We start from the raw sequence: 22813 nt of genomic DNA, 5'->3' as shown, positions 1-22813 counted from the left end.
TGGCCACCAAAGTTCAGATGAAGATGGTTATGTTTGAAGTGTCATCAAAGTAACTTACACTTGACAATGAAAAGCCAAGATGAGGTAGCTTTCTTCACCTACCCCACAGTAGCTCTCTGTAGTTTTTGTGTGTATCATAAGAAAAGGAAAATATAAAGCAAACTGTCACCAGTTTATTGGCAAACTCTACAGTCCTCCTTTGTCTTGAGTACTCTTGGGGCGATGCTCATTGTGCCTTAATATTATATGTGAAACTCAGTTTACGCTGGAAATAGTAGCTTCATCACTGGTGAGAATGATTTAACATATTGGTTTCCCTTTTGTGTTTTCATTTTGGTAACGTACTGAAATAGCAGTATTCATTTTAGTTGGAAAAAATATTGACCCAGTGCTTACAAAATCTGATTAACCAGATGGCCAAGGCTGGTATTTTTTTATGTTGCCTTTCATTTGTCTTTGAAACTTGAATATGCCTAGACTTGACAGAGAAACAGATTCTGGACTGTAGCTATGTAAGATTGTCAAAGATAATGCCTGACAGAACAGCTTATCTTGCTCACTGGTGGCAGAAATGCGTAAATTGTTCAGAAGAATGCCAAGCTATTAGGATAGATACCTTGATAGCAAATGATCGACAAAGTGCTACTGACCTGCTCTGAAGGAGATGCTTTTCAAGCTATTCAAAGCTGATACCCAACATCAGTTGGTAATTTGGTTAGAGCTTATTTATCTGAATTAATTTGCATCGAGAGAGACAGGGAAAAGAAAGCAGCATCCAAATACACAGTGGGAGGGAAAAGTAAGAGGAATGTTCTTTTTGTTTGTTTGTTAAATATTCTTATGATTGAGCTAATTGAAGATAATTAAGACACAGAATTCTAATATGCAATGGAATCTCTCCTCCTTCCACTTCTTCCAGCAAAGTGGGCTATAGACATTCATCTGTTTGTTCAGCCAATATTTACTGAGCATTTCTTCTGTGTCAGGCACGTTGCCAGGAAGGGGATACAGTATTGAGGAAGAAGGAAAAGGCTTAAAATATGGTTGCAGATGGTTATTTAGGTTTAGAAATATTGTCGAATTGACAACAGTCTTCTCTTATTTATTTTGAGCGTCATGTAACTCCCACTGTGGGACATCAGACTAATGGGAGTGACTACATGAACCTATACTGGGCTTTGAAAGATGGAGAAAATCCGGGAATTTGAAGGTCATCTATCGGTTTATCTGAGTTGCAGGCGTGTTCCCTGTTATTCTTCTTACAGGTTGTCTTTTTTCCTTTTAACGTACAAGCGTTGCTTTCAATAGTGGGGAGAGGGAACATATGGCCTCAATACACAGACACAGAGAAAGCTTGCATAAATACCTCTGAAAAGGGGGAAAAAGCAAAGGCTTGTGGTTCACCCCCACTCTTCTGTTGTCACTGAATTTAGAAAGCAGGTGGCTGACAATCACAGAAGGAAAGTCTTTTGGAGCAATAGCAGAATTCCCTCCACACAAAAATCCTAAAACCCAAGATACAGGTGAAAATAAAACTTTGAAGGAAAATTATGTTTTGGAAAGGCAGTGGGGCTGTATTAAGTCTTTATTATCTATCCCTTCTTCCCTTGGTCTGATTTGTTTGTAAAATTTTTCTCTCAGTCCACACGACTCCATAACATACACATAACACATAAAGCATCTGCTCCATCATTTGAGCGCCTTTCCTACTTGATGGCAACATTATAGGAATATAGAAATATTTGTATTTTTATTTTATGTCATATAGGTGAGGTGTAAGAATAAAATCATGGATGAAGAAGGGATTTCAATGATTATTTTAATTCCTCATTTTGTCAAAGGAGAAACTGGGGCCACTTGCTCAGTATCATATAAGCAAGTTTTAACATCAATAAAGTTACGATTCAGGAATCATTTTTCTGATGCCAGCCCAAGGCCCTCTAAACTCTTATTACCATTCATGATGGCCTGGGGTTTTCAGATTTTTATTCAGAAGTATGGGGTCATGTGGGCCAAGGTTTTAGGCCACACGTTCAGTAAGGTTTCACTGAATAGAAAAAGTGTTTGTTTAGGAAGGAGCAGCTACCTGAATGGATGAGAAATGAACCATAGCGTTCTATAGCTTTTATGACTCTTCAAGCACGTAGATAGAATTTAGTAGGTGAATTTGTCTGAACAGAAACCCAAAGGTGTAATTTCATTGACTGTCAATACTCTTGTTTCACAGCTATCATATATATATATATATATATATATATATATATTTTTTTTTTTTTTTTTTTTTTTTTTTTTTGAGATGGAGTTTCCCTCTGTCAGCCAGGCTGGAGTGCAGTGGCGCGATCTTGGCTCACTGCAAGCTCCACCACCCAGGTTCATGCCGTTCTCCTGCCTCAGCCTCCTGAAGAGCTGGGACTATAGGCGCCCACCACCACTCCCGGCTAATTTTTTTGTATTTTTAGTGGAGACAGGGTTTCACCATGTGAGCCAGAATGTTCTCAATCTCCTGGCCTCATGATCCGCCCGCCTTGGCCTCCCAAAGTGCTGGGATTACAGGTGTGAGCCACTGCGCCAGGCCTCATATGTTTTTGTTGTTGTTGTTGTTGTTGTTGTTGTCTGTTTGTTTTTGAGACGGGCTTTTCTCTGTCGCCCAGAATGGAGTGCAGTGGTGTGATCATGGCTCACTGCAGTCTTGACTTTTCAGGCTCAAGTGATTCTCCCACTTCAACCTCCGAGTAGCTGGATCTACTGGCATGTGCCTGGCTAATTTTGTAGAGATGAGATTTTGCCCTGTTGCTCAGGTTGGTCTCAAACTCCTGGACTCAGATGATCCTCCTGCCTTGGCCTCCCAAAGCATTGGAACTACAGGTATGAGCCACCGCACCTGGCCCCTTCACTACGTTTTTGTTTTAAGGAAGGCAAATAGAGGCATCAAGCCAAATTCAGTGATCTGTTACCTGGCTATGAATTAGAGTACATCCTGGCTCATCTAAAGTACAGTGATAACTAATGTCCAGAATGTTGACATGCTGTGGCACATGCTGTTTCCTCTTTATCAAATATCTTTGCCATTTTCTCTTTTTAGAAAAGAACAATGCAGCCAGGTGTGGTGGCTCACGCCTGTAATCCCAGCACTTTGGGAGGCTGAGGTGGATGGATCGCTTGAGGTCAGGAGTTCGAGACTAGCCTGGCCAAATGGTGAAACCCTGTCTCTACTAAAAATACAAAAATTAGCTGGGTGTGATGGCGGGCACCTGTAATCCCAGCTACTTAGGAAGTTGAGGCAGGAGAATCACTTGAACCCAGAAGGTGGAGGGAGCAGTGAGCTGAGGTCGTACCACTGCACTCTAACCTGGGTGACAGAGCAAGACTCTTGTCTCAAAAAAAAAAAAAAAAAAAAAAAAAAGATGGGCACAGTGGCTCATGCCTGTAATCCTAGCACATTGGGAGATTGAGGCAGGTGGATCACTTGGGGTCAGAAGTTCGAGACCAGCCTGGCCAACATGGTGAAACCCCATCTCTATTAAAAATACAAAAATTAGCTGGGTATGGTAGTGGGCACCTGTAATCCCAGCTACTTGGGAGGCTGCAGCAGGAGAATCACTTGAACCTGGGTGACGGAGGTTGCAGTGAGCCGAGATGGCATCAGTGCACTCCAGCCTGGGCAACAGAGTGAGACCCCATCTCAAAAACAAACATACAAACAAACAAAAACAATGCTAGCTAACAGTATGTAATTTAATATTCAGATATGTTTGTTTCAAACCCCCATTTGCATATGGGGAAACTTAGCATCCCTCTCATTATCATTGCAGATTCTTTGGTGACTTAACGTTTCTTTTAGTCATCTCTGGCTTCCGTTTTCTTCTGCTAAATTTGTAATCCCTGATATGCTGTTTCTTTTCTGCACATGACACTATTATACTCATGATGCCATTCCATTCCTGTATTTCCCTGAAGCATCGTGGACTCAAGATTTCTGTGTAACAAATTACCCCATAGCTTAGTGGCTTGAAATAACAATAATTATTTGTTATTTTGTACCAGTTCTATGCATCACAAATTTGGAAGTAACTTAGCTGCGTGGTTCTGGCACAAAGTCTTTCAAGAAGGTGTAGTCAAGATGTCAGCCAGGGGTGCAGTCATCCGAAGGGCTGACTGGGGCTGCTGGACCAATTCCCAAGATGGTACACTCATATGGTGGTGGTAGTTGGCAGGAAGCCTTGGCTCTAAATCCATGGATTCCTTTTTTTCTCACGTAGAAAAAGTCAGTCTTCTTGTGCTGTGTGGTGGTGCGTGCCTGTGGTCCTACTTACTTAGGAGCTTGATGCAGGAGGATTGCTAGAGCCCAGGAGTTCAAGTCCAGCCTGGGGAAAGAAAAAAAGAGAAGGAAGGGAAGGGGAGGGGAGCTCACACCTGTAATTTCAGCACTGTGGGAGGCTGAGGCAGTTGGATCGCTTGAGGTCAGGAGTTTAAGACTAGTCTGGCCAACATGGTGAAACCCCATCTCTAATAAAAATACAAAAATTAGCTGGCCATGGTGGTGCATGCCTGTAGTCCCAGCTACTCGGGAGGCTGAGGCACAAGAACTCAGGAGCTGGAGGTTGCAGTGAGCTGACTCGCACTGCATTCCAGCCTGGGCGACAGAGTGAAAGTCCGTCTCAAACAAACAAACAAAAAAAGAAACAAAAAAAAAGAGGAAGGAAAGAAAATTCAGCCTTCTTTTTGTCTTCAGCTGTGTAGATCATGTCCTGAGGACTTTACCTTTCTTCCTTCTTGAAAGGACCTACAAGACTAAATGAGATAACACGTGGAAGCTTTGAAAACTCCTTAAGGGAAGAAGGCCCTGTGATAATAAATTTATAAATTTCACACGTGCATATCATTTGCTTAACTTAGATCATTGAATGATTAGACATGAAAGAGAAAAAAATGTAAACTTTATAAAGTTGAGGTTTTTATTTTAGAATTTTAGTTTCAAGGTTTAATTTTCTAGAAAACTTGCAACATCTCTGAGAAATTTCTGATGATGGGAAGAGAAAAGGTCCTACTCAGCAAAATAGATAAAAAAAAGAACTGAAACCCTTAAATTTGGGGGGAAATTAACAATTTTAATATAGTTTTAGTTGTAATGAGAATGTGAGTAGTTTATTTTAAATACTACAATACATTTTTTATCTTATAATAATGGATATTCAGTAAAGATTGCTAATTTTAAAATATATTTTTTTTCCTGAAACTATTAACCTTGCTCAAACTCTTAAACCTTTTCTAATCCTTCAATTTTGAAACATGTTTTGCCTGTAATTTGTATAGTTGTTGCAGAGAATAATAAATGATTTAAGCATTTAAAAATACATATTTTCTTTCTTTCTTTTTTTCTTTTTTCTGCTCTAGTCAATGAAAGGGACACTTTATTGTGGCTCCAAGGCCATGGGTCCTGGGCAGAAGGCTGCTGCCCTTCGAGGAAGGAAGAACCTTATTTGACCTTCTTCTTGGGGTACAGGTTGTTGCTGTGGCCAATTTCTTCTTGCGGCAGTTGATAGCACGGGGGTGCAGGCAAGCATAGCCCTTGCAGCAGATCATCTTGTCGCAGTTGTATTTCTGGGTGAGCTGGCGGAGGAAAGGCTTAATAATGCCACCTTGCAGGCACAGCACCAGGTTTAGGGTGGACTCTTTCTGGATGTTGTAGCCTGAGAGAGTGCGGCCATCCTCCAGCTGTTTCCCAGCAAGTATCAGACGCTGCTGGTCAGGTGGGATATCCCTCCTTGTCTTGAATTTTGGCTTTGACATTCTAAATGGTGTCACTGGGCTCAATCTCAAGGGTGATGGTGTTGCCCGTGAGGGTCTTCACAAAGATCTGCATCTCTGCGTCTGCTGCTCGGCTGCCTCGCTGAAGAAAAAGAGCTAAAAGACACATTTTCATTGAAAACTATTTACTTACTTTGAAAAACTCTTAAAAGTAACTGGTATTCAGCATTTAATGCTGATATTTAGTGTTTTCAAACATACTTTTCTTAGTCCATTTGGGCTGCTATAACAAAGTATAATAAACAGGATGTTTGTAAACAACAGAAGTTTATTGCTCACAGTTCTGGAGACTGGGAAGTCCAAGGTCAAGGTGTCAGTAGATTTGGTGTCTGGGTAGGGCCCACTTTCTGGTTCACAGAAGGCACCTTTTTGCTGTGTCCTACATGGTGGAAGGGGCCAGGGAGCTCTTGGGGTGTCTCTTTATTTTATTTTATTATTTCGAGATGGAGTTTCCCTCTTGTTGCCCAGGCTGGACTGTGATGGCACGATCTCAGCCCATTGCAACCTCTGCCTCCTGGGTTCAAGTGATTCGCCTTCCTCAGCCTCCCAAGTAGCTGGGATTACAGATGCCTGCCACCATGCCCAGCTAAATTTTTGTATTTTTAGTCAAGACGGGGTTTCACCATGTTGGCCAGGCTGGTCTTGAACTCCTGACCTCAGGTGATCTGACTGCCTCTGTCTCCCAAAGTGCTGGGATTACAGGCGTGAGCCACCTCGCCTGGCCCTCTTTTATTTATTTATTTATTTATTTTTGAGATGGAGTCTCCTGTCCAGGCTGGAGTGCAGTGGCATGATCTTAGCTCATTGCAACCTCCACCTCCCAGGTTTAGGCAATTCTCCTGCCTCAGCCTCCCGAGCAGCTGGGATTACAGGTTTGCGCCACCATGCCTGGCTAATTTTTGTATTTTTTTTAGAGATGGGGTTTCACCATGTTGGCCAGGCTGGTCTCAAACTCCTGACCTCAAGTGATCTGCTGGTCTCGGCCTCCTAAAATGCTGGGATTACTGGCGTGAGCCACCACGCCTGGCCTGGGGTCTCTCTCTCTTTTTTTTTTTTTTTTTTTGAGACAGGGTTTTGCTCTTGTTGCATAGTCTATAGTGCAATGGCATGATCTCAGCTCACTGTAATCTCCCCCTTCCAGGTTCAAACGATTCTCGCGCCACAGCCTCCTGAGTAGCTGAGATTACAGATGCCTGCTACCACTCCCAGCTAATTTTTGTATTTTTAGTAGAGACGGGATTTCACCATGTTGGCCAGGCTGGTCTCTAACTCCTGACCTCAGGTGATGCACTCACATTGGCCTCCCAAAGTGCTGGGATTACAGGTGTGAGCCACCGTGCCTGGCCTTGGGGTCTCTTTTATAAGGGCACAAATTCCATTCATGAGGGTTCTGCCCTCATGAAGTCATCACTTCTCAAAGGCCTCACTTCCTAATACCACCATGTTGCTGATTAGGTTTTAACACATGAATTCTGGGGGCCACAAACATTCAGAATGTGGCAACACTTAAAAAGTTATTTGAATGAATGTGTAAGACTTACTTTTTATTTCTTTGACATGTTGTTATTTCTATATCATTTGACTACATGGTTAATAGAGGAATTTGGAGAGAATATTGCAAATGTGACTTCAAGGGTAATTTATTTCAAGTAGGTATTTAAGAAACAATGAACTTAATACTTGAACTATGTGTACCTTTTTCTAGGGAACCTCAAGTTAAATCAGCAAAATTCAGCAGGGAAAAATGAACTGGGTTAGCCATGTCTCAAAGGTACAAAGAAATAGAACAGTCCTCTCCTACCTACCATCTCTGTGTGTTATAAAGTCAAGGAGATTATTTTACTTACGGTTTAATTTAAAGAGACTTATTTACAACACGTATTTATATGACAGTTTGATATGCTTTATTTTTCTGCAGGATTCAATTACTGGACTTGTCAACTCTGCCAGTGTATGTGCCATTTCTCTTCCACTATGAGTGGACCGATTGTATTGCACATTTGTCTGGCTTTCTGTAGCCTTCTACTTTTCAACGTTGCCACACAATGTCTGGCCTTCCCCAAAATAGAAAGGAGGGAGATAGCACATGTTCATGCGGAAAAAGGGCAGTCTGATAAGATGAACACCGATGACCTAGAAAATAGCTCCATTACCTCAAAGCAGACTCCCCAACTGGTGGTCTCTGAAGATCCAATGATGGTGTCAGCAGGACCATCGGCAACATCATTAAATAAAGCATTCTCTATTAACAAAGAAACCCAGCCTGGACGAACTGGGCTCATGCAGACTGAACACCCTGGTGTTTCCACTGCTACTGAGTCAGCTGTCCCAGCAGTTGAAGAAGTATTTGGTTCCAGCCAACCAGAGAGAATATCTCCTGAAAGTGGACTTTCCAAGGCCATGTTAACCATTGCTATCACTGCGACTGCTTCTCTGACTATTGATGGAAAGGAGGAACTCCTTACAAGCACTAACTTTCAGCCCATTGTAGAAGAGATCACAGAAACCACAAAAGGTTTTCTGAAGTATATGGATAACCAATCACTTGCAACTGAAAGTCAGGAAGGGGCTGGTTTGGGACATTCACCTTCATCCTATGTGAATACTAAGGAAATGCTAACCACCAATCTGAGGACTGAGAGATTTGAAGCAGACACAGACCACAGGACAACTTATTTTCCTAGTGCTGAGTCCACAGCAGGCACTGAGCCTGGAAGCCTCACACCTGATAAGGAGAAGCCTTCGCAGATGACAGCTGATAACACCCAGGCTGCTGCTACCAAGCAACCACTCGCAACTTCCGAGTACACCCTGAGTGTTGAGCGAGAAACTGACAGTCTGCTGGGAGCCCCAGAAGTCACAGTGAGTGTCAGCACAGCTGTTCCAGCTGTCTCTGCCTCAAGTGATGAGTGGGATGACACCAAATTAGAGAGTGTAAGCCGGATAAGGACCCCCAAGCTTGGAGACAATGAAGAGACTCAGGTGAGAATGGAGATGTCTCAGACAGCACAAGTAAACCATGAGGGTATGGAAGGGGGCCAGCCTTGGACAGAGGCTGCAGAGGTGGCTCTGGAGCTGCCTGAAGGAGAAACACACACGGGCACAGCCCTGCTAATAGTGCATGGGAATGAGAGATCACCTGCTTTCACCGATCAAATTTCCTTTACCCCCACAAGTCTAATGGAAGACATGAAAGTTTCCATTGTGAACTTGCTCCAAAGTACGGGAGACTTCACGGAATCTACCAAGGAAAACAATGCCCTGTTTTTCTTAGAGACCACTGTTTCTGTCTCAGAATATGAGTCTGAGGCAGACCAACTGTTGGGAAATACAATGAAAGGTAAAAGAAAGAAAAAGAAAAACAAGCTTTGGTTTAATTTAGAAACTTTCAATTTTTTTTTTAATGGCAATTTAGAAATAGATTGAAGTTTTAATGAAAAGCAGGCCAGGTGCAGTGGCTCATGCCTATAATCCCAGCATTCTGGGAGGCCGAGGTGGGAGAATTGATTGAGCCCAGGAGTTTGAGACCAGGCTGGGTGATATAGTGAGACCCCTTCTCTGAAAAGGAATAAAAAAATGAAATTTGAAAAATGAAGAAAAGCAGAAGCATACAAATACATCATCTATTTTATATAAAAATTACACCCAATTCCTGTCACCCCAGCACTTTGGGAGGCCAAGGCAGGCAGCTAGCTCACTTGAGGTCAGGCGTTCGAGACCAGCCTCGCCAACATGGTGAAACCCCATCTCTACTAAAATACAAAAATTAGCTGGGCGTGATGGCAGGTGCCTGTAATCCCAGCTACTCGGGAGGCTGAGGCAGGAGAATTGCTTGAACCTGGGAGACAGAGGTTGCAGTGAGCCAAGAGTGTGCCACTGCACTCCAGTCTGGGCGACAAGAGCGAAACTTCCTCTCAAAAAAGAAAAAGAAAAAAAAATTACACCCAAATATAAATCCTGCCTATAGACCAGTGTTCTTTAACGGGGGATAGTTTTGTTTTGCTTTACCCTTCCCCCAGGGGACATTTAGCAATGTTTGGAGACATTTTTCATTGTTAGAACTGAGGGGTGCTAAGATATTGCTAAATATCTTAGACTACGTAGGACAGCCCCTCATAACAAAGAATTATCCCAGCCAACATGTTAATAGCTCTGAGGCTGAGAAACCCTGATACTATTATTTTTATTTTAGACTAATATTTTTCAAACATTTTACTATGAAAATGTATAAATATACAAGAAAATATGAAAGAATTAGCTATATTTTTAAACTGTAATAAACAATCTTGGATACTTACATACACATTGTAAAATACGCTCACATCCCTTATATTTGTTAGAAAAAAAGTTTATGTAAGTACTGTAGTTATCTCGTGGTATTAACTATATGAATTTTCTAATTTTGTTTTCCTAAAACGAGAACATTTAGAAATAAGGAAGGGTAGGTAGGGTGGAAGATAAATCATCTGCTTGCTTGGTTCTGCATTTTCTACTTTCTTTTGGCCTTTGCATCTGTGAATATTATAAGCTGGAAAGCCTTCTATTTGTTGTTGACGGATAATGGTTTTCTTTTATTATGGGTAGTTGGACAGATAACAACATTGGAAAGGAAAAGCTTAGTGTAATGTTTACATGCTCATTTCAATTTGTTTGGAACATGTACAACTGTTACTTCAGCCAATGAGCCCAATTAATGGAAAATATCAAATCAGTAATATGTTTTATAAGGTGTTGAGATTGCATTAAAATGGTGAAAGATCACCTGATAAATGACAAAAGAAAGATTGAATTTTACATGTCTAATTCATTTTTATTTAAAGACTGAAAGACCTAGTATGCTGTTAAGTTTTCATAGAAGCTTCCATAAAATGTCTTGTAGGTTGGTTTTTACATGGAGTTGGGTTCACATGGCCATGAAGACCTTAGATATGACTGAGCAACAAGTTTACTTCAGTTCTTCATAGAACTTTTATTTTTGGAGCATTAAGTCATATAGCCCCAGACTGTTCACTGCACAATTGAATCCATGATTCTTATGTACTAAACTTGTATTGGCTTCTATTAACACAGCCTAGCAAGTAAAATGGAATTGGTAATTTCCTGATTATTTTGATTTTTGAATATGGTTCTTAGTCATAATTGCCTCAGCAAATTGTAATCTTTTAACAGGCCACTTCTTTTTATTCCTAGCACATAGCACAATTCCTGGCACATAGTAGGTACTCAGTAAATATCCTTTCAGTGGATTTCCCAATGAGGATAGAGAACCATGCAGGCCTACGTTATCCAAAATCAAACAATTTCTAAATGTTCTGTGTACCAAGAGGAACAGTCAATTTATTCCTTTTGTTTTACTTTTTTTTTGTCCCATAGAGTTAAAAGGAATGGGAAAGAGTGCAGTTTTTGACAGCAGTTGTTATAGAATAGCCAAAATGTTTTACTACTCAGTTTCAGGTGATCATAAGTATTTTTCTGAAGTAAACAACTCAAATGCTAATCATTTAGAATCCAGGGACCACTTAGGACATTATCTTCTTCAGAATATGCATTGATTTCTGGTGTTTTTGGATATTATTAACAGATGAGTACGTTGAGATTATAGTCAGCCCTTTGAGTCAGCTGCTTCAACTGAAGGTCAGGTTTTAAAAATAATCTATAGGCCGGGCACGGTGGCTCAAGCCTGTAATCCCAGCACTTTGGGAGGCCGAGAGTGGATGGGTGGATCATGAGGTCAGGAGATCGAGACCATCCTGGCTAACACGGTGAAACCCCGTCTCTACTAAAAAATATGAAAAACTAACCGGGCGAGGTGGCGGGCGTCTGTAGTCCCAGCTACTCGGGAGGCTGAGGCAGGAGAATGGCGTAAACCCAGGAGGCCGAGCTTACAGTGAGCTGAGATCCAGCCACTGCAGTCCAGCCTGGGCGACAGAGCGAGACTCCGTCTCAAAAAAAAAAAAAAAAAAAAAAATCTATAATTATTTTTTCTCCAACATGAAGTAGGAAGAATGAGAGATGTTAGGAAAATTTAAAGTTTATTTAAAAATTTTTTATTACTCTTTCTAGTTCTCAGTTTTCTTTCTCTAACAGCAATTATTTATTCAAGATACTATGCATTTTGACATTTCTTGCTATTTCATAAAACTACAAACAGCGCCTGCATATTTATTTTTGTATATGTGTTCTCAAAAGTGTTCTTTATGCTTTCAAAAATGAGGGCAACATAGAGAACTCCTACTGCTTAAAATGGTAAAACTATATGTTATTGTCTTCTTGTGGCAAACAGAGCGTTGCCCTACGTGCTAGAGTTACAGAAGGACAATGAATCCTGGCTCTCTAGGGATTTACGGTAATATTGGAGAAAGGAATAAAAGAGAGACAAAATTCAAACGATGATATAGAGTGCAAATATGAAACTCATGTGAGAACCTTACCCTAACTCACATGTTTGTCCTGTAACCAGGTATATTAATCCATCAAATGTAAAAATCTCTTCAATTCAAAAGGAAAAATAGTGTAAACTGGATGAGTACCAAGAAAAGGAACTGCCTATAGTGAAAAACAAACAAATACACATTATTTTAAAGCAAATACATTGTTTTCGAGGCAACATTTTTTTAAAGTAATAGGATATGCCATGATGTCATTAATAAAAACTTTTTTTTTTTTTTTTTTTTTTTTAAGACGGAGTCTTGCCCTGTCATCTGGGCTGGAGTGCAGTGGTATGATCTCGGCTCACTGCAACCTCCACCTCCTGGGTTCAAGCAATTCTCCTGCCTCAGCCTCTCAAGTGGCCGGGGTGACAGGAATGTGCCACCATGCCTGGCCAATTTTTTTGTGTTTTTAGTAGAGATGGGGTTTCACCATATTGGCCAGGCTGGTCTCAAACTCCTGACCTTGTGATCCTTCCACCTCAGTCTCCCAAAGTGCTGGTATTATAAGCATGAGCCACTGCACCTGGCATGTCATTAATAAAAACTTTGAGAAACCTTTTTTAAGTTATCCCTAGAATGTTATTTTTCATTGTATAACTTACCGATCTTGCTAAAATACTTAGTATCTAGAACTAATATTTTAAAAAAGAGAGACAGTTAGGTTTTCAAGAAATTTAAGTTTTTAGTTGTTGCTCTGTACAGTGTTTGAAATTTCTAGCATAGCCCCTTCATAAGAAGGCAAATCTTGACTTGTAAGTAGTCTGTAGAAGGCAAAACATTTATATGATCTGAAGAGAAAGCAGAGTATAATTATAAATAGTCTTTAATACTGTATTTGAGGGAATTATAATGTTGTAAAGAAAGTGGACCTGTGACAGATAATGTCATACCCTACCAGTTCTATTCATTTCCTTTTCTGATCTAAAAGCAAGTGTGCATCTTCTACAGAGGCCTCTCTAAGTTGTTCCTTGGGCTTAGCACAGTGGTTAAGAGTGCTGGCTATGTGACCAAAGGTAGGCTCCTTAGCTTTTCTAAACCTAAATTCTGTAAAGTGGAGTTATCATAGCTGGTAATTATTGAATACTTACCAAATACTAGGTATTTTACTTGTGTTATCTAATCTTTGTAGCAGCTCTATGAGATAGATGCTATTATTATCCCCATTTTATAGCTGAGGAAACTCAAGGCCCACATATGTGAAATAATTTGTTTATGATCACACAGCTAGTAAGTGACTAAGGCAGGTTGGCTCTAGAGCCTGCATTCTTGAGCGCTATGATGCAGCTTCCATGGAATGATTCTAGCACCTATCTCCCTGTAGCGCATATGGGAGGATGCATACATAAGATACTGTATGCCATGCACTTACCATGGTGTTTAACATAGAAACTCAGTAAATATTAGTTATTGTAATTATTACTCCTTTCTTTTAAAATGCTAGCTTCCTTGACCATCTAGAAATGCAAATGTGAAAAATTAATATACTGTATACAAATGTTTCTGAGAGTTTTTGAGTGTAACTTGGTTCTGTATAATTTGTTTCTTAACAAACTGATTATGTTGACATTCAATCATGTGCCTGAAAGGGAGCTCAGCTATTGATCTTCCTACTTTGTTTTAGATTTCATTTTAGCTTTTTCCATGAACTTCTTTATCTCTGTTGTAGATTGATTCACAACTACTGAAAGCAGTGACAGAGAAAACATTTATTTACTGTCATTTTATTTCTGAGTTCTCTCTTTGCTTTCCCAGTTCCTGAAATAGCATCTGCTGTCCTCCCCCCAAGTTTTTAATCATATCATGATTCTTTTTGTTGTTTTTAAAATAGGGATTTGGCCTATTTTAAAATGTTTTCCCCCTTTTAAGACATCATCACTCCAGAGATGACAACAGCTGTTCAAGAGCCAGATGCCACTTTATCCGTGGTGACACAAGAGCAGGTTGCTACCCTGGAGCTTATCAGAGACGGTGGCAAGACTGAGGAAGAAAAGGAGGACTCCTCTCCTGTGTCTGACGTTCCTGGTGTTACTCAGCTGTCAAGAAGAGGGGAGCCTCTGGCCACTACAGTTTCAACTACAGTCATCCCTTTGTCTTTTGAAGTTACTCCCACTGTGGAAGGTCTGTAAGGGAGGAAATTGGACTCTGTTTTGGGGGTGGATCTCTTCTGTTAAGTGGACAAGGAATAGAATGAGTGAGGCAGTGGACATTGGCAGCCGACGTGCGTGCGTGCATACACACACACACACACACACACACACACACACACACACACACACACCCCTTTACCTGGAAAGGGGTGCGAACTGTGTCTTGTTTGAAGAGGTGTGACAGAGCCTTACAAGGACAAGGGTTGGCCGGGCGCGGTGGCTCACGCCTGTAATCCCAGCACTTTCGGAGGCTGAGGCGGGTGGGTCACGAAGTCAGGAGATTGAGACCATCCTGGCCAACATGAGACCCTGTCCCTACTAAAAATACAAAAAATTAGCCGGGTGTGGTGGTGGGTGCCTGTAATTCCAGCTACCTGGGAGGCTGAGGGAGGAGAATGGCCTGAACCCGGGAGGAGGAGCTTGCAGTGAGCTGAGATTGCACCACTGCACTCCAGCCTGGCGACAGAGCGAGACTCCGTCTCAAAAAAAAAAAAAAAAAAAAAAAAAAGGGACAAGGGTTTAGTTTGTAAGTAAGGTCTCCTGGTGGCTCACCTCTGGGTCCTCACAGGCCAGACCCTCTGAGAAGGCTCTAAGGCTCTTCCTGTTTGGTAACTGCTGCAAGGAGCCGGTGGGGGGGATGAGGTGAAAACAGTGTGGACCTGAATTTGAATCGCAAATTTGGCTTTCACTAATATTGTGGCCTCAAGCTAAGTTTCTTAACTTCTGTAAGCTTTGGTTGTTCACCTCTAAATAATGCCTATCTGTTTTATAGGTTATTTTAAGAATTTGAAATAATGTCTACAAAGTGCTTTCTATATAGGAGGCCCTCAAATGCTCTGATCTCTTAAAGGCAGTGAAGTTTTTAAAGCTGTGTGAAAGCTACTACTGTTTCAGAGTCTCTGGACTTGGGAATTCCTGGGGCTATATTTGGCTGCTTTTAAATTGACATTCCAGACCCAGATCAAGGCTCTTACTCTATGACTTGATTTTGAGAAAGACATTCTGTCTTTCCAAAGTAGTCTTTGAAATATATTTTAATACATTTTTGTTAAATATTTTACCTTTGGCAATATGTAATATAAAATCCTACAACATCCATAATATTGCCAATAGAATAAATGGGAGATTAAAATTTAAAAACAAAGTTCTGATTAGAGATAATATGTTTCCTGGAAGACAACACATTTTCCTGAAAGTCTGTTCTTTGAGGAGTTGGATTAATACAGTATGGGAAAGGACAGCTAACCCAAGTGCCAAACTTACTGTACTGTGTGATACTGGTTTAATCATTTCTTGCCTAAAAAGTGAAAGCACATGCTTACATTTGCCATCATGATTATCTTGTGGGTCAAGTCCTGTCTGTTGTGTTTGGCAGAACAAACGGACACAGTCACAGGGCCAGATGAGGAGTTCACACCAGTTCTGGGATCTCCAGTGACACCCCCTGGAATAATGGTGGGGGAACCCAGCATTTCCCCTGCACTTCCTGCTTCGGAGACGTCCTCTGAGAGAAGAACTGTTGTTCCATCGATTACTCATGTTAATACAGCTGCCTCGTATGGCCTGGACCAACTTGAATCTGAAGGTATTCATGCTTTGAAGGGGATCTTTTCAAGGACTGGTTGAGTGAGTCACTGAGCAGATGTTTTCGAGAAAGAATTAAGTGGGAGTATATTCAATCTGCAGTATAGATCAGAGGTCAGTAAACTACAGCTGTGCCAAATCTGGCCTACCACTTGTTTTTGAATGGCCTGTAAGCTAAGAATTGTTTTTACCTTTTGAAATGATTGAAAAAAAGTCAAAAGAAGAATAATATTTTGTGACGTAGAAAAGTTATAAAAATTCAAATTTCAGTGTTCATAAATAAAGCTTTATTGGAACACAGCCATACTAATTCATTTACATATGTATGTGGCTACTTTTGTGCCACAGCGGCAGAATTAAGAAGCTGTGACAGAGACTCAGTGGCCCACAAAGCCTGAAACATTTATGATAGGGCCCTTTATAGAGCAAGTTTGCTGACTCTGCTATTATCTGTGGTTCTCAACTATAGTTGACCATTAGAATTACCTTGGAGAGCTTCTGAAACATCCCAGTGCCTGAGTCACTCTCCAGTGATTCAGATTAAGATGGTGCGGGGGTGGAATCTGGCATCAGCATTTTAAAAGACTGCCTTAGATGACTTTGGTATTCAAGCTGGTTTGAGAATACTAGATTAAGATGGAGATCTTGAGTTTCCCCACCACATTTTCTTGGTTGCAAGTTTTAATGTGGATTGTATTTTAACAGCATTGCTCTGGTTGTTAATGCTGGGTTATTCTCCCTTAGTAACATCTCTGGGTTAGTCTGTGCTACTATTTGGAGATAGGCAATTTCTTTATTTGCTAAGACCAAGAAATTCATGCCAAATTGTACTTTCCAAGACATTGGCTTTCAGCATGTCAAAGAAACTTGGGGCACGGCTGCCTATCAACAAATAAGAAGACTAGAAATATGACACACAGTCAATTGATCAGCATTTTGGCAGGTGAATAGCTCCTGGCTGGAGATACAAAATGTCCAAAGATTTATAGAGCAGAATTTCTTAAATTAATCTGAAACACTAGTAAACTTTTGGGCACTCAATTAGCCATGTGTTTGCTGCAGGAGAAGACATAGGATGTGCTATTATTTTGTTTTGTTGAAAGCAGGGAAGGTGATTGAGCTAGGTTTGCAGCTGACTCTGTTACAGACTTTCTGGGTAACACTGGTTGGCTGCTGAGAGAGAAACATGACATTTTAGGAGCAGCGTGGAGAATTCCAGAGAAACATGACATTTTAGGAGCAGTGTGGAGAATTCCACAGTAGAAGGCTGGTTTAAGAAATAGATAAAAGTGGGCTCAGGGGCTAACAGCTCTTGCATTCCACATTGAGATAAATACTGTATGATATGACTTTGAGTTTAGCGTCTCATATTAACTGTCTGTTCTCCTTGATGCCATCTGGAAAAAGCAGGTTTCCCTAAATTAACCTGAGTTTGACATGACAGCTTTACCCAGCAGGGCTCATTAAATCAGAGAAAAAAAATATTTGTGAATAATCCATACTTGTGAAACTGCAGTAATTTTCTAAATTTAGTAGATGATGGCAGTTGTATTGAAATATGTTAGAATTTTCTGACACACCTGAGGTGTCCTGGGGTTTTAGTTCTTTTCTTCTACACAATTCAATTTTAACTACTTTTTGATAATATATTTTGTTAGTTTTTGGTCTAAGTTATCCTTGTCATGGGTTACAAAAACATTTTTGGTCAAAAGGTATTATTTTTGCTACATTGTTGGGCTTAAGATTTTGAATTAGCACAGTTTTACTTGTAAATACCAAAGAGTACAACTTATGTTTAATTAGTATACATTAATAATACCACTGTTAGTTTTATGCTGGTGCATCTAGTCCTCCAAAAGCTGAATTGACTGCACTGATTTAAACAAATCAACCTACTAGACTCCTGGATGTATTGGAGGCCTCCATTTTCAATGCATGTTTTTCTACCTCGCCGAGGAATATAAATGCAGCTTGAAGCTTTGACTGGGTGAAACATTTTAATTCTACCATAAGCTTATGCCTAGAGGCAGGTAATTTTTTTTCTTATCTAGAACAGTGTATTACTTATGTCAAGTTATCCGCCTTTCTTGTTTTAGTCTCTGTGATGTGTTTATATGTTATTTTAATATCTTGCTTTTCACTAGGGGGCAGGAGCATTTCTCTGGGAAATGAGGTACTTTTCTCCATGGGATTTGGAAAGGGACATCCCTTGTTAGACACTAGACACCAAAGAAGAATGAACCTTTATGGAAATTTCTGAATCCACAGCTCTGTTTATCCTTTAAGAGATAACTGACAACCCAAATCACTCTAAAAATGATGCCTACTTCCACCCTGTCTTCTTCCTTGCTCCTCATATCTCTACAATATGATGACTGAGAGGGGGTATGAGTTTCTAAGGGCTGTCATAACTAAGTATCACAAATTGGGTGGCTTAAAACAACAGAAATTTATTCTCACGCAGTCTGGAACCTGCAAGTTGGAAGTCAAGGTATAGGCAGGGCTCTGCTCTCTCCAAAGCCTCTAGGGGAGGAACCCCAGGGTTTCCTTGGCTTGAGGCAGCATGACTCCAGTCTATTCATATGGCCTTCTGTGTCTCTGTGCTCAAATTTTCCTCGCTTTATAAGAACAGCAGTTATTGGATTAGGGCCCATCCTAATGACCTCATCTTAATTATGACCCTATTTTCAAATACGGTCACATGCATTGGTACTACCAGTCAGGACTTGAACCTACCATTTTGAGGGACACACTTCAACATGTAACAGGGGGACTGCTTCTGAAGAGTTTGCCAGCTGTCCATGAAGACAGATGTGCTACCTGAGTGATGTGAACTGGTAGAGTGGGAGAAGTTTTGGTGTGTTTTCCATTTCTTAGTCACTGAAGAAAGCCTGCCTTGATAAGTACATGCCACCTTGTGCATATTTCAGTGTCTTTTATCTTGTCAGCAAAAGTGCAGTTTGATTTTTGAAGGGATAATGGTTTATTTTCTACCTTGCCTGATACATTTGGCTTCTATGTCTGACTTTTTTTTTTAGGGAATAAATATTCTCACAACGATAAATGTATTATACTCATTTCAGGCATAACTCTACAAGAGCTGTATTCAGCGTCTTTGAAATACAAACATAACAAAAATGTTCTTTTTATTAAAAATAGGATAATGACAAATTTTATAACTGCATAAATTAAGTTTTGGACATGATCTTTATATAGGTTGATTTTCTTCTCTTGTTGAATATTAATGTCTTTCCTGCTCCAAAATGCCAACTTAAAATTTCTGATTACTCTTGAAAACATACTTGGAATTTATTTGGGTTAACTCTTTAAAATATTTTAGTACTGATATTTCTTACCTACTTAAAGAAGTCCCACTTTCTGCATATTAGAAATCTGTCTACTTACTACTTACTTAGTAAGATATCTACTTACTCTAAATAAATCAAACTTTTAAAAAATTCTTTCTGTATACCCCCATGGAAGATGGAAATTAATCTGTGCTCTAAAGTGATAATAATAATTCTGTAGAATGGAAGGTTGTTGCTTTGGCAGTTCCATATTCAGAAAAATCTATTGTGGGTCTATTTGTGTCAGATAGTAGGTTTCTAAGAATATGTGGGAGATAAGAGTATAAAAACAGATTTCTCAGATCCTGTGATTAAGTCTTTGACTGTCCTCCCTCCCACCCCCCACACTTCTTCCCTTAATATTTGGAAGTCAATATCTGGGCCTTCCAGCTAGCGGGAAGTGGGGAGCCAGTTAGTGCTTGCCATGGTGCAGACCAGACAGGAACAGGAACACAGTGACAGGAACACTGAATTTGCTTGGACTCTTCTGGGTTAGGTCTTCTGCAAGAAAAAAGCAATTCCAGTGTCCCTCATCTGGAGAACTTGAATTCTTGATCGGATTGGTCTTATTTAATATCTTTCTGTGGGCATACATGTTGAGTGTTGAGTATAATCCCATGATATTATCTCAACCCTGTATTAGTCTGTTCTCATGCCGCTAATAAAGACATGCCCAAGACTGGGTAATTTATAAAGGAAAGAGGTTTAATAAAGTGAAAGAGGTTCCACATGGCTGGGGAGGCCTCACAATCATGGTAAAAGGCAAAGAAGGAGCAAAGTTACATCTTACATGACAGCAGGCAAGAGAGCTTGTATAGGGGAACTGCCCTTTATAAAACCATCAGATCCCTTGAGACTTATTCACTATCATGAGAACAGCATGGGAAAGACCTGCCCCCATGATTCAATTACCTCCCACTGGGTCCCTCCCACAACACGTGGGGATTATGGGAGCTACAATTCAAGGTGAAATTTGGGTGAGGACACAGCCAAACTAAATTAAATCCCCATTTCCTCATTTGTTTCAAAAGGCCCACTTATAGCAGGCCTTAGGAAACAAACTCATAGTGATTGACTTGCTGGAGAATTACCTCCGTGAATGGTAGCTCATGCCTGTAATCCCAGCACTTTGGGAGGTCGAGGCAGGCAGATCACAGGGTCAGAAGATCGAGACCATCGCAGCTAACACGGTGAAACCCCGCCTCTACTAAAAATACAAAAGATTAGCCAGGCGTGGTGGCACGCACCTATAATCCCAGCCACTCGGGAGGCTGAGGCAGAGAATCACTTGAACCTGGGAGGCATAGGTTGCAGTCAGCTGAGATCACACCACTGTATTCTAACCTGGGCGATAGAGCAAGACTCTGTCTCAAAAAAATTAAAAAAATAAAAAATAAAAAACAAAAAAAATAAATCCAGTGGAGAAGCTATGTTTCTTTCTTTAATAACTTAATTTTTTAAAATACAAAACCAAATATATCCTTTAACTAGTTTTTTCTTTTCTGAGAGTTTTTCCTTGCTTTTCTAAGACTGTTTTGTCTTAGAAAATTTCTGATTTATATTTAGTTTTTAAATGATTGCATTTTTGACATTTTTTTTTCCCAGCCAGACACCATACATGGGGCAGAAAGCTGTCATTATTTTGTCACTCATTGTTTAATCTATTTCAGAGACATCCATTTTCCTGCCTTCATGTGTGCACATGTGTGCATGCATGTGTATGTGTGTATTTAATATCATGGTTGTTTTTGTCCTCAGAACAATTTCAATATTTATTTGCAGTGTCTCTTAATTTCCTCTGCTGAAGAGATAGTGGTATTATCTCTCTTTCCTTATCTGGGGTTTCTAGTTCTGTCCCCTTCCGGGGTCTTCTTTACTGATAACAGGAATTTCAGGAGAAAGTCATTTCTGAAAAGTGTGCCTTCATTCAGGTGACTGAATGATATTCTTGGCAGTCTGGTGGCCTCATACTGAAGCCAATATCTTTGTCTCTTTCTTTTATCATCAATCAGAAAAAAATTGGGAAATACATTGTTTAAGTAGCATTAGGAAGAAGATTTTTATTTTTATTTTTGCAGTTGCAAGATTTAATAGAGTGAAAACAGAGCTCCCATACAAAGGGAGGGGACCCAAAGAGGGTAGCCGTTGCTGGCTCAAATGCCTGGGTTTATATCCCGATCATTGTCCCTCCCACTGTGCTCTCAGGCAATAGATGATTGGCTATTTCTTTACCTCCTGTTTTTGCCTAATTAGCATTTTAGTGAGCTCTCTTTACTATCTGACTGGTCAGGTGTGAGCTAAGTTGCAAGCCCTGTGTTTAAAAGTGGAAGCGGTCACCTTCCCAGATAGGCTTAGGGATTCTTAGTTGGCCTAGGAAATCGAGCTTGTCTTGTCTCACAGTCCTCCCTCTCAACAGGAAAACTCAAGTGCTGTTGAGGAGGTTGGCCGACGACCGCTCTAACTGCTTCCTGCTGAACTGGGGTGTAGTAGGGGTTGTGCAGTTGAGATTTCCTTGGGAGGGGTGCCTTCGATGTCATGAACATTGGAGCATGGGCTAGCAGGCCGGTCCAGGAGTTCATGGTAAATTTTAGTTATGGACTGCATTTGGGGCTCCATTTGAAGAACGATTTGTAGTTTTACAGCTTCGATTCTGGAAGAGACAAACTTAACAAAGAGGTTAAAAATTCAGGGATTGAAATGTATGGCCTGCAGTGCAGGGAATTATTTCTTCAGCGAACTTCACAGGCTCTGACTATCTGCTTGATAGTTTTGAAAAGGCCTAGGTCCAATAAATAATGATTTGGCCATGTGATGGGTGCTATCAATGGCTAAGTGAAAGGTTTGGTGAAGGGTTTTAAGTAATTTCTACTGGTTAGCTGCAGGCAAAAGTATTTTTCCTTCTTTGGTGGCTAACCATCTATAGGGGAGGAAAGTACCTCCTTGTGAGGTTCCCTATTCTATTTTTCCTGCTGAGTACTAGGGCTTGGTTTCCCGGAGGGGATTACCCCATACTAGGGGTCCTTCTATAAGCATTTCTAATGGAGGGTCCTGCCTTGAGGCTCTTTTGGCTTCAATATCCACTTGGCAGTTTCCTTCTATTTTCCTTTCCTTTCCTTTCTGATGACCCTGGCAGTGTAAGACTGCCACCTCTTTAGGTTTCTGTACAGCCACTAATAATCTCCTAATGACTTCCTGATGTTTGATAGTGTTTCCTTGGAAGTTAAGAATTCTCTTTCTCTCTATATTGCTGCGTGGGCATGGAGGACTAGGTAAGCATACTTAGAGTCTGTATATATACTTATCCTTTTTCATTCTCCTAATTTTAGTGCCCAGGTGAGGGCTATTAGTTCTGCCAGCTGAGCACTAGTTTCTGGAGTGAGGGGATTACCTTCAAGTATTCCGTTATCACTGACCACTGCATACCTCACTTTTCGAAGTCCTTTTTCTACAAAGGAACTTCCATCAGTATACAAGTTGAGGTCGGGATCAGTCAGGG

General features: G+C 40.6%; 1 protein-coding gene and 1 pseudogene across 1 annotated transcript in view; one reads left to right on the top strand and one right to left on the bottom strand.

The window, feature by feature from the left end:
- The window catches only part of ARMH4 (armadillo like helical domain containing 4), a 153535-nt gene that overhangs the window by 5046 nt on the left and 125676 nt on the right, over positions 1 to 22813 (top strand). The window contains exons 2-4 of the mRNA XM_028851567.2: positions 7727 to 9148; positions 14106 to 14357; positions 15762 to 15971. Coding sequence (XP_028707400.2) covers positions 7762 to 9148; positions 14106 to 14357; positions 15762 to 15971 — 1849 coding nt within the window. The 5' untranslated portion in view covers positions 7727 to 7761. The remainder of the gene's footprint in view (positions 1 to 7726; positions 9149 to 14105; positions 14358 to 15761; positions 15972 to 22813) is intronic.
- On the bottom strand, positions 5477 to 5904 carry LOC701997 (ubiquitin-ribosomal protein eL40 fusion protein pseudogene; annotated as a pseudogene).

Source organism: Macaca mulatta, chromosome 7, assembly GCF_049350105.2.
Source record: "Macaca mulatta isolate MMU2019108-1 chromosome 7, T2T-MMU8v2.0, whole genome shotgun sequence".
NCBI classification, from domain to species: Eukaryota; Metazoa; Chordata; class Mammalia; order Primates; family Cercopithecidae; genus Macaca; species Macaca mulatta.
Note: the sequence above shows the minus strand (reverse complement) of the source record. Positions and strands in the feature narration are given on the sequence as shown.